Source organism: Orycteropus afer, unplaced genomic scaffold, assembly GCF_000298275.1.
Source record: "Orycteropus afer afer isolate SDZICR_OR568_19922 unplaced genomic scaffold, OryAfe1.0 scaffold00278, whole genome shotgun sequence".
NCBI classification, from domain to species: Eukaryota; Metazoa; Chordata; class Mammalia; order Tubulidentata; family Orycteropodidae; genus Orycteropus; species Orycteropus afer.
The window spans coordinates 2248503-2261468 of NW_006921865.1; the positions used below are offsets into that span (position 1 = coordinate 2248503).

At 37.4% G+C, this 12966-nt stretch overlaps 1 protein-coding gene across 1 annotated transcript in view; it reads right to left on the reverse strand.

Moving 5' to 3' along the window:
- VEGFC (vascular endothelial growth factor C) overlaps nt 1-12966 on the reverse strand; it is a 163943-nt gene that overhangs the window by 6868 nt on the left and 144109 nt on the right. Inside the window, exons 5-6 of the mRNA XM_007950566.2 lie at nt 4106-4212; nt 3495-3828 (exon numbers count right to left, since the gene is read on the reverse strand). Coding sequence (XP_007948757.1) covers nt 3495-3828; nt 4106-4212 — 441 coding nt within the window. The remainder of the gene's footprint in view (nt 1-3494; nt 3829-4105; nt 4213-12966) is intronic.

Consider the following 12966-nt stretch of genomic DNA (forward strand, 5'->3'; position numbering starts at 1 on the left):
GTCTTCAATGTGACATCTTTGCTCTTTAATATTTAGAGGAGTTTTTTTCTTTCCTTTTCCTTTTTTTTCTTTTACTACATTTTCCCAGTGCAATATAACATCTGCTTTCTTGTCTGATCCTTCCAAAGGCATTGATTATGGAGCCAAGTAAAAGGAAATCTCTGACAACTTCCATGTTTCTTCACTTATTGTGATATTGTTTATTGGTCCAGTTCTGAGGATCTTTGATTTTGTATGTTGAGATGCAATCCATATTGAAGACTGTAGTGTTTGATTTTCATTAGTTTGTGGTTCAAGTCTTCTTCACTTTCAGCAAGCAAAGTTGTGTCATCTACATACTGCAGGTTGTTAATGAGTCTTCCTCCAATCCTGATGCTATGACTATTTGACCAGGTTGAACACAGATTGAATAACTACAGCCCTATTGCACACCTTCCCTGATTTTAAAAGATGCAGTATCTCCTTGTTCTGTTCAAATGATTTCCTCTTGGTCCATGTACGAGTTCCTCATGAGCACAATTAAGTATTCTGGAGTTCCCAGTCTTCAAAATATTATCCATAATTTGTTTGATCCACACAGTTGAGTGCCCTTGCATAGTCAATAAAACACAGGTGAACATCATTCTGGTATTCTTTGTTTTTAGTCAAAATCCATTTGACATCAGTAATGATATCCTTCATTCCATGCCCTCTTCTCAATCCAGCTTAGATTTCTTGCAGTTCCTTGTCAATATACTGTTGCAACCATTTTAAAATTATCTTCAGCAAAATTTTACTTGCTTGTAATATTAATGGTATTTTCCAATAATTTCCACATTCTTTTAGATCACCTTTGTTTGAAATGGGAGCACATGTTGATTTCTTCCCAACAGTTGGCCTGGTAGCTGTCTTTCAAATTTCTTGGCATAAATGAGTGTGTGCCTCCAGCACTGCATCAGTTTATTGAAATATCCCATTGGGTATTCTGTCAATTCCTGGACCCTCGTTTTTCATCAATTCCTTCAGGACAGCTTGGACTTTTTCCTTCAGTACCATCAGTTATTGATCATATGCTATCTCCTGAAATGTCTGAACTTCAACCAATTATTTTTTGTACAGGGACTTGTATTCCTTTCATCTTCTTTTAATATTTCCTTCATTGTTCAGTATTTTGCCCATAAAATTTGCCCATTTTAATAAAGCAACTCGAGGCTTGAAGTTTTTCTTTGGTTCTTTCAGCTTGAGAAATTTCAAGAGCATTCTTCCCTTTTGATTTTCTTACTCCAAGTCTTTGCATATTCTATTATAATATTTTACTTATCTTCTTGTGCCTCCCATTTAAACCTTCTGTTCAGATCTTCTACTTCATAATTGCTTCCATTTAATTTAGATACTTTCCACTCAAGAGCAAGTTTCAAACTCTCTTCTGACATCCATTTTGGTCCTTTTTTTCCTTTCCTGTCTTTTAAAGGTCATTTTACTTTCTTCATGTATGATGCTATTTATATCATCCAATAACTCATCTGGTCTTCAGTCTTTGGTGTTCAATGAGTCAAATCTATTCTTCAAATAGTCTCGAAATTCAAGTGGAATATAATCAAGTTGATATTTTAGGTCCTGTGGACACATGTTCATTTTTTTCAGCTTCAACTTTAACGTGTATAGGGACAACTGATGGTCTGTTCTATAGTCAGTGCTCATACTATTTTGACTCATGATGGTGAGCTTCTTCATTGCCTTTTTCCATAGATGTGGGTCCCTATGATTAGGAATTGACTCAATGGCAGGGAAAGAAAAAAGGAGTAGTAAATATATTTTTCAAAAAAATAAATCATCTCCTTTAGTTCCAAATACACACACACACACACACACACACACACCACAACACCTGGAATCACACTTAGATGACAACAGAAAAACTTGCCAAAAAACTCACTGCCATCAAGTTGATTCCAACTCACAGCAACCCTACAGGACAGGGTAGAACTGTCCCATAGGATTTCAAAGGCTATGAATATTATGGGAGCAGAATGCCACATATTTTCAGGAGTGGATTTGAACTGCTGACCTTTAAGGTAGCAGCCAAACACCTGAAGCACTGTACCACCAGGGTTCCTCTAGAAAGACCTGCAGTAAATAGAGTATCTTTATGAAGGAATTGTATACTAGTAGGAAATATACAATGATAGAAATTTTTTATATGAATATAGTAAATCTATTGAAAATATGATGGCTTGCCAGTCTGTATATAAACATTTTCTAATTTTTCTATATATATAGTAGGCTTATTCAGAAATATAACAAATGAAGTTTTAATATGATCAAGTATCATATTTCCTTCTAAATATATCAGTGCATTTATGAACTATCGTTTTGTTAATTAGAGTAGGGATATGTAAGTAAGAGTGGAATACAGTTATCACTCAAAATTTTCTAAGGAGGAAACAGAGATTCCTATAATAGACACTTAATTTAATTAGGAAAGAAAAAGATATAATCAATGAGATAACTACATTCATTAATGTCTCCATATGAAGCAGTTAAAATAGCAGTGTGGACACATTATCAGAAAAATAAATTAAAATGGGAAAACAAAAATTTTGAGAATTAAAAAGATGCACTGTTTACTGAGGTGGGCTTTCAGTGGTTGCAAGCTTTCAAAAGCAGAATGCCAGGCCTCTGATTGGACTCAAACCTCCAAATTTTCAGCTAATTCCCAAGCACTTAAACATTTATGCCACTCAGGGACTCCTCAGGAAATTTTAGTATTGGTTAAAAAATACCACTTGTATATCATTTGTAGGAGTCTGGTGGCATAGTGTCTAAAGCATTTGACTACTAACCAGAAGGCTGGCAGTTCAAACCCACCACCACTCCTGGGAAGGAAGGTTGGGCAATCTACTTCCATAGTGATACCACCTCAGAAACCCAAGGAGGGGTCGCTATGAGTCAGATCCCACTCACTGGCAATGAGTTTGGTTTGGTTTAGTATACTATCTGTAAGTTCATCTTCCAGAACTTACAGGTGGCTACTCTTATTCTAATAAACATCTTCTGTGTTAGCTTAAAGGATGATTGGTGGTGAAGTGATTAAAGGATCCAGCTGCTAACCAAAAAAAGATGGGGGTTCAAACTACCAGCTGCTCTGCAGGAGAAAGATGAGGTAATTTGAAAAGTTTTACAGTCTTGGAAGCTGGAGAGGCAGTTCTACTCTGTCCTATAAATGCCCCCCCAAAAAAAACAACAACAAAAAAAAAACAATCGCACTGCCATCGAGTTAATTCCAACTCACAGTGACCCCTCCTTGGGTTTCTGAGGCAGTATCTCTATGGAAGTAGATTGCCCCGTTTTCCTTCTGAGGAGTGGCTAGTGGGTTTGAACTACCAGCCTTCTGGTTACCAGTCAAATACCTTAGGCATCCACTCGAGGGCAGACAGTTCGGTTTTTGGATTTTAGCTTTTGGTTAAGAAAAGTATTTCTAGTTGGAGAAATTAATACAATTTAAGATTTTTTACCTGCATGTTTGATGATGGAACTTCTTTCCCTTTAAGAAGCATTTCTGTGGATTTTCTGTACATTCACAGGCACATTTTCCAGGATTTAGGGGTTGATTCCTTGGGCAGGTTCTTTTACATACACACTGGCATGTGTTTTCATCAAATTCTCTGTTGGCCCCACAGGAGCTGGGGAAAAGTTTGTTTTTACAGATACACTGGCATGAGTTTCTGTCTAGTTCCTTGTGGGGTCCACAGCTGGATTGCCGAAGTCCTCCTCTACAGACACATTGACAGGTTTCTTCATCTAGCTCCTTCTCAGGTCCACAGATGTCATGGACTTCACCTGTAGAGTCTATACAAACACAGCAAGGCATTCTTAGTTGGTGGGAGATATTACAAAACATCTTCCTTTATATGTTTCCTATTAAAGGACTGAGTGCAAAGATGAGTATGTTCCTTTACAAGGAAATTAAAAATAATATCAACATGGAGCTAAAACTGTGCTATTTTATAGCCATAATTTCAAAGAATGATGATCTGATTACTGTACACATGGTTTTAAAAATAAATATTTGTTAAACAAAAAATAGATCCTTGGTATTCAGTCTTTAAATGAACATTCTGCTTACCACCACCAGCACTTGTGGAAAAAATAAAATCTTGCTGAGCCAGGCATCTGCATATGTGATTATTCCAGATGTAATTTGTAGGGCAAGTCTTGTTTGCTATTTGACACCTTTAGAAAACATGGGAGCAATAGGATAGCTGTTATATAGAAGCAATCACCTTTTTTGTTTCCAAAATTAATATAGACTTCCAAACAATCTTTAAAATAATATACCACATCTCCATGTACTGTGATCTTGATCACTTCAGAACTGGATAAAGTCATTTATATTACTATAAAATTTACCCCTTCTTTCCAATAAACAATAGATTATGGACATCTTTGTATCTCAGGGAGCTCTGTTGGCATAGTACCTAAGGCATTTGACTGCTAACCAGAAGGCTGGTGGTTCAAACCCACCAGCCACTCCTCAAAAGGAAGATTGGGCAGTCTACTTCTTCAGAGATACCATCTTGGAAACCCAAGGAGGAGTTGCTATGAGTTGGGATCAATCTAGTGGCAATTTTTTTTTTTTTTTTTGTATCTCAGTTCATAAAGCTGTGTTCCATGATTTTTAGTGATTGAATAAATAAAATGGATGTATTTTTATTATTCCTCTATTTTTAGCTATTTAAGTTTTTGTAATCATTTCTTCACCTGGATCACCATTTCTGATCATTTCTGAAAGCTTTTCTCTTCAACAATCTATACAGCAGTTACAAGACACAGAGACTATCTATTAGTTCCTCTAAATCTGAGTCAAAAAACAAAACTAAACTCACTGCCATTGAGGCCGATCTGACTCATAGCGACCCTTTTTTGGGTTTCTGAGGTGTTATCACTGTGGAAGCATATCATAGGAGCTCTGATGGCATAGTGCCTTAAAGCATTTGGTTGCCAACCAGAAGGCTGGTGGTTCAAACACACCAGCCACTCCTGGGAAGAAAGGTTAGCCAATCTACTTCCATAGTGATACTGTCTCAGAAACCCAAGGAGGGGTCCCTATGAGATGGATCCAACTCTATGGCAGTGAGTTTGTTTTTTGGTTTGGTTACACCATATCATAAGCTAAAAGAGTATCCAACAATATGCAAACAGTACAGGTAACCACATATAAACAACTGTGCTAGTATTCATATTAATTATCTAGTGATAAGAGACTAATATTCTAAGCATATGAGATCTACAGGCATTACTGGGTTTAAGTTATTTTGTATGAACTTGGTTGTTTTGTGGTTGTCCTAAATTGCATTATACTTTTTCTCATTTAAATGATAAGAAATAGAAATAGATTAGCAATTGGTGTTTCGGGAAATGGATTATTTTTCTTAAGCATAAGATACCTCTGTTTATTTTTAAAAAAATGTTCATGTAGACATTTCTAAATCCAATTTAACATTGTTTTGTTGCTGTTAGTTGCCCTCAAGTCTGCACTGACTCATATCAAACCCATGTAAAGTGGAAGAGAATGCTGCTAGGTCATGCACCAGTTCCATGATATGCTAGGGATCAGACTGTTGTGTTCTCTATGGTTTTCATTGGCTAAATTTTTGAAGGTGACCCCAGGCCTTTCTTCCTTGTTTGGAAGCTCTACTGAAAACTGTTCAGCATCATTGCAACACACAAACCTCCACTGACGGATGTTGGCTGCATATGAGATGCACTGGCTAAAATCAAACCTGGAATTCTATTACTGAATCATCAATGCCTGAATGTAACATTATGAGGTTTTAAATTCTTTCTTTGACTTTATAACTTCCATTAAAATCTTTTTTCTTTAACTTTTTATTGTGATTTGGGTGGAATTTTACAAAGAGATTTGTTTTATATTGAACAGTGCATAAGCATTTTGTTTTGTTTACTGGTCAAATTCCCTACAGCTCACCTCCCACTTCCTCCCTGTGGTTTTACCCTTTCCTTGTGTCCTTGCTTGTGCATTCCTGCCTCCCTATCTTTCCCTCTGTGCAAATGCTTCCCTTCTGATCTCCCATGGTTGACTGTTCTAAGGAGTACATCTTCCTGGTGTAGATACTAAGGTCATAAGCCCATCTATTGTTTGGCTGAAAGTTAAGCCACAGGAGTGAGTTCAATTCCAGGCCTGAAGGATGACTTGGGGCCAGTCTTGGGGTTTTACCAGTCTCTATCAGATTAGTAGGGAGCTCTGGTAGCATAGTAGCTAAGGCACTTGACTGCTAACCTCAAGGCTGGCGGTTCAAACCCACCAGCCAATCCTCAGAAGGAAGATGGGGCAATCTACTTCCGTAGTGATACTGCCTCAGAAACCCAAGGAGGGGTCGCTATGAGTTGGGTCCAACTTGACGACTTCCTTATTCACTGTCCAGGCATGTAACAACAACAACATCAGATTAGTAAGCCTTGTCATTTTTACGATTTTGAATTTTGTTCCATATTTTTCTCTAACTCTATACAGAACTGTTCCACAGTTTACTCCCACTCTACACAGGATCTCCAATTCTGATCCCTTTTTGAGTGGTTGGCACTGGTAGCTGGGCATCATCTAGTTCTTCTAGTCTCAGCATCACATAGGTTAAGGTTCTCATGGTTCATTAGTCTTTTGTACTAACTGTTTCAATGTGTCTTTGATTTTCTTCACTCTTCTTTGCTACAGATGACAAGAAGAGACCAATAGCTGCCACTTAGATGGCCGCTTGAAAGCTTTTAAGACCCCAGTTGTACCCACTGAAGTGAGATGTAGAGCAATATTTTTGTATATCATTTTGTGCCCATTGAGTTTGTGTCCCCCACAACTATGATCCCCAGTCTGCAAACCCAGCAACCTACTCCTTGAAGGTGCTTATTTGTGGCTAAGAATTTATCCTAACTGGCTCCTGTTATGTTTAAACTGCATATGGACATTTTTATAGCCATTAAAATCTTGGTTCCTAATAATCATATTATAAATATTTATTTACTTCATCCTACATATATGCTATATGACTTTTCTTTTCTGAAATTTAGAATATGAGACACATTTATGTATTAACAAGAATTAAAACTGTGTAGAAACGCATATTCAGAAGAGTTTATTCTAAACCATATCTCCAGCATCCTATTCCTTTTCTAAGTTTCTGCTTTCTGTTTTCAAATAAAAGAAAACATGTATGTATATTTTGTTATTATTGTTATGTGGCATTGAGATGGTTCCAACTCTTAGCTATTTCATATTCAATAGAATGAAAAACTGCCTGGTTCTGTGCCATCCTCACCACCTTGCTATGTTTGAAGTAATTGTTGTAGCCACTGTGTCGATTCATTTCATTGTGGGTCTTCTTTTTTACTGACCCTCTACTTTACCAAGCATGATGTTCTTCTCCAGGCATTGCTCCCTTCTGAAAACATGGCCAAAGCATATGAGACAAAGTCTCACCATCCTTGCTTCTAAGAAGCATTCCAGATGTACTTCCAAGACAAATTCATTTGTTCTTCTGACAATCCATGGCATATTCAATATTTTTTTGCCAACATCATAATTCAAAGGCATCAATTCTTCTTCAGTCTTCCTTATTCACTGTCCAGGTTTCATATGCATATGTTGTTGTTGTTAGGTGCCATTGAGTCGTTTCCAACTCATAGCGACCCCATGCACAGCAGAACGAAACACTGCCCGATCCCCTGCCAGCTCCATGATCCCTGCTATACTTGAGCCCATCATCGCAGCCACCATGTCAATCCATCTCGTTGAAGGTCTCCCCCTCTTTCCTTGACCCTCCACCCTACCAAGCATGATATCCTTCTCCAGGGAATAGTCCCTTCTGACAACATGATCAAAATAGACGAAGTCTGGCCATTCTTGCTTCCAAGGAGCATTTTGGGTGCACTTCCTCCAGGACAGATCTGTTAGTTCTTTTAGCAGTCCATGGTACTTTCAGCATTCTTTGCCAGCACCACAACTCAAAAGCATCAACTCTTCTTCGGTCTTCCTTATTCATTGTCCAGCTCTCACATGCATACGAGGCAACTAGAAATATCATGGCTTGTGTCAGGTGTACTTCAGTCCTCAAGGAGACATCCTTGCTCCTCAGCACTTGAAACAGTTCCTTTGCAATTGACCTGCCCAATGCTACACGTCTTCTAATGTCCTGACTGCTGCTTCCATTGGCATCAATTGTAGAACCAAGCAATGTGAATTCTTTGACAACCTCAATCTTCTCTCCATTTATTGTGATGCTTCTCATTGGTCCCGTTGTGAGGATTTTTGTTTTCTTTATATTGAGACGCACTCCATACATATGTATATGAGGAGACTGAAAATACCATGGCTTGGGTCAGACAAATCATAGTCCTCTAAGTGGCATTTTTGCTGTTTAACACTTTAAAGAGGTCTTTTGCAGCAGACATGCCCAATGCAAATATGTGGTTTGATTTCTTGACTGCTATTTCCTAAAGTAAAGCATTAGTTGTGGATCCAGGTAACACTAAATCTTTGATAACTTAAATCTTTTCTCTATTTATAATGATGTTGCTTATTGGTCCAGTTGCAAGGATTTCTGTTTTCTTCATGTTGAGGTGTAGTTCACACAAAAGGCTATGATCTTTGTAAGTGCTTTACGACCTCTTTACTTTTAGCATGTAAGGTTGTGTTATCTTCATATTCAGACGTTTATAGCTGTTTCACATCATTTTCAGTTGTACTGCATCGGCAAATGAAGGTCTCAAAAGCTTTACGCCATCCATGTTGTTAAGGTAGACTCTATTTTGAAGAGACAGCTCTTTCCCAGTTGTATGTGAATGTGTTCTAACCTTCTTCCTTGTCATCTTTCATTGCTAATCATAAGGCTTTCACTTGTCAATTTTTCAGAAGTAGAACATCACATCCTTCTTTCTAGTCCATCTCAATCTTGAAGCTCTGAGGAAACCTGTCTGTCATGGGTAACTCTGCTGGTATTTGAAATATTTATGACATAGCTTTCAGCATTGCAGCAACACAGAAGCAACCACAATACAATAAACTAACAGATGAGTGCTGGATATATGTATATATGAATTTATTTTATTACTGTTTAACACTTTAAAGAGGTCTTTTGCAGCAGATGTGCCCAATGCAAATATGCAGTTTGATTTGAATATATATGAATTTAAAGTGTTTTGGTGGTATAGTGGTTAAGATATTTGGCTGATAACCAAAAGGTTGGTGGTACACCAGCCACTCTGCAGAAGAAAAATGAGGCAGTCTGCTTCTGTAAAGATTTACAGCCTTGGAAACCTAGTGGGGGGTATTATGAATTGGAATTGACTCAAAGGCAGTGAGATATATGAATATATGTATATTTTCACTTTGTTACACAGAAGATAGCATTCCTATATACTGTTCTACACTTTGTTTTTTTTACATAATAATATATTCTAGAGAACACTATGCTTTCTTAATAAATTTATATAATAATAAGAGCAAATCTCTACTCATTACACTTTTTGCCATTATTTTCTTCAGTAATCATAAGCATACTATTTTTTCTGCATAACATTTAGATAGTAGTTATCAACTTTCCAAAACAATAGCATTATTTTTTTAAAAAAGGTTTTTACCCCAGCAATAATAGCAAAGTTCAACAGGTCAGAAAATAACAAATGCTGGTGAGGTTGTGGAGAGATTGGAATCCCACTGCTTGTGGGATTGTAAAATGGTACAAATACTGTGGTAAACAGTACGGTGTTTCCTTAAAAAAACTGAAAATAGAAGCACCGTTTGACCCAGCAATTCCACTATTAGGAATATATCCTAAAGAGGTGAGAGATAGCACATGAACAGACATATGTACACCTATGTTCATTGCAGCACAATTCACTATACCAAAGAGATGGAAATAACCTAAATGGCCATCAACAGATGAGTGGAAAACCAAACTATGGTACATGCACACAATGGAATACAGTGCCACATTAAAGAAAAATGAGGGATATATGAATCATCTCACAACGTGGATGAACCTGGAGGACATTATGCTGAGTGAAATAAGTCAGTCGAAGAAAGACAAGTATTGTATGAGCCCATTACTGTAAAAAGACAAAGAAGGATTTGCTTGGGACAGGTAACTCACTTTGTAGGTTACTGGGATGGGGAGGGATTAATTTCAGGCTAGTAGGAGCCCACATGCTGATATGGGAAAGGGGAGGATATACAGGAAGGATCTGTGACCACAATGATAACATTAGGAAATGTGAGGACACTGAATTGTACACATAAGAAATAGATGACAGATGCTAATACCAACCAATATTGCATTGCCATTAACACCAAACCCAGGCTACAGATAAACCCCTGAGTGGATCAGATGGGGGTCAGTGAACAGGAGTAGACTCTAGACCAAGAATAAGATTCAGCTGAGGCTAATCTTACACAGACACCAGTAATACAAAATACCTGCATTCCTTACAGAAACAGTAGAAGACAGACACAGAGTAACGCCTCAGAGACACTATGGGAGAGAAATCCAATAGATCTACTGTCTCAGGACCATAGTACTGGAGGACACCAAACTCAATTGGCACAACAAAATATATAAAAGTCTTGCTCCGCATCCTACATTGGTGAGTAGCAACTGGGGTCTTAAAAGCTTTCAAGTGGCCATCTCAGACACAGCTAATGGTCTCCTAGGGTCAGAAGCAAAGAAGAACATGAAAAAAAAAAAAAAAAAAAAAAAAAACCACCACATTTGAAAGCAATCAGTCTAGGACACAATGGCCCTAGAGACCAGAAGAACTAGATGGTGCCTGGCTACCAATGCCAACCACTCAGGAAAGGATCAAATATGGACATCCTGGAGAGAGTGGGAGGAAAAATGTGGAACAAAATCCAAAAACTCAATAATGACCACAATTACTGCTCAGATGGAGTCTGGTGAGACCTGCAATGCTATGGCCCTGGAATACATTTTGCACTTGTTATAAAATTCACTCCCAGGGGCTAGCTCTCAGCCCAGTAGTTAATAAGATGTACATGCAGACCACTCAACCCAGGATGACATACCCACATACTCTATGGTAATACATCCCTTAGAGCAACAGACCACGGGGCACCAGAGGACCAACATTCAAATTGAGGAAATGCAAGACAAACAGGATTGCATAAATGTGAGGGGCACAGGGGGAGGGTTACGGGGTAGGGAGGGGAGGAGATCGGGTTAGGGTTGGACATGGTAAATGGGGAGTGAAACTAAATATACACATAACGTTGAATGTAAAACAAGCTCTCAAATGAAATAAAATAAAAATGTTTCTACCCAAACCAAACCCACTTCTGTTGACTCATAGCAAACCTACAAGAGAGAGTAGAACTGTCCCAAAGGGTTTCCAACTCTGTAAATCTTTGTGGAGGCAAACTGTTACATCTTTCTTCCATGGAAAAACTGGTGGGTTTGAACTGCCAACATTTTGGTTAATAAGTGCACAATTAACCACTGTGCCACTGTTAGGTACAACTGAATTAAAGAAATATATATTTGGACAGAATGTATTTTCATAATTCCTAAATCAAGTTGGTGGCATAGTGCCTAAGGCATAGACTGCTATCCAGAAGGCTGGAGGTTCAAACCCACCAGCCATTTCTTGGAAGGACGATTGGAGGATCTACTTCTGTAGTGATACTGTCTTGGAAACCCAAGGAGAGGTCCCTATAAGTCAGATCCAACTCCACGGCAGTGAGTTTTTTTTTTAAATCAAGTTCTCAGCTCCAAAATTGAGTAGCAAATACTTAGCTTTTAAAAAAAGCTTACCATGGGAAAAGATAAATATACAATTTCAAAAATACTGTTTTTAGAATAAAAGAAATGTTTTCATAGTGAATAGCTTTAGCATAATTTATCTCCTACATGTTTTAATCCCCAAAATACTTTTTTCATATTGAAATTTCTCAAGTTTTGGATATTAATATGTATAAAAATATTATAAGTTTTATAAATGTTATTTTTATAAAGTGTATAAAACATGATTCAAAGACATATTTTGTCTTTAAAACAAAGCAGAGGGTTGTGTAATAATTTATAAAGTAGATCAATGTTGAAAATAATATGTGAAAAACAGTATTTCTTTTTTGCTTTACCTCTCATATGTGCAACAAAATTCCTCTTTTAATATGCATGAAGGATACAATATTTGTATCAGAATTATTTCACTACTTCACTTGACTTTAGTTTGGTAGCTATTGCTTCTGGTTGGATAAAATTAGATGACAAAAATTTAGGGCATTAGTATTACTCAACTTACAGAACAACCAATTTAATTATTAAATGTCAATCTTAACTTTGTTTTTTCTCTCTCTTTTGAAGTTTTAAATGATTAATGTGCTCCAAAAATGTTATGTTGGATGAAATTACAAATATTGAGTAATGATTACTAACTCTAGTACCTTGGACACTGTAGTGGCTATTTCATAAATAGTATTCTCATTGCCTTGGAAACCCAAGGAGGGGTCGCTATGAGTCGGGTCTGACTCCACGGCAAACAACAACAACAACAACAACATTCTCATGGTGCTTTTATTTTCTTTTTGGTATTTTTTTTTTAAAGGAGATTACTTGATTCCCCAAGTCCATATTTAGCTAAGGCAATAGTTACTACTGAATGTTATTATTTTCCAGAAAAGTATAGTTATTATAAGATGTATTTCTTAAAGAAAAAAATTAACTGCATATAGATTTACATTAAACTACTTATTAATTTACTTTACTAAACCTCTCTTAGGAGCTCTGGTAGCATAGTGCCTAAGGCACTTGACTTCCAACCAGAAGGCTGGTGGTTCAAACCCACCAGCCACTCCTTGGAAGGAAGGCTGGGCAATCTACTTCCGTAGTGATACTGCCTTGGAAACCCAAGGAGGGGTCACTATGAGTCGGGTCCAACTAGACGGCACATAACAACAACAAC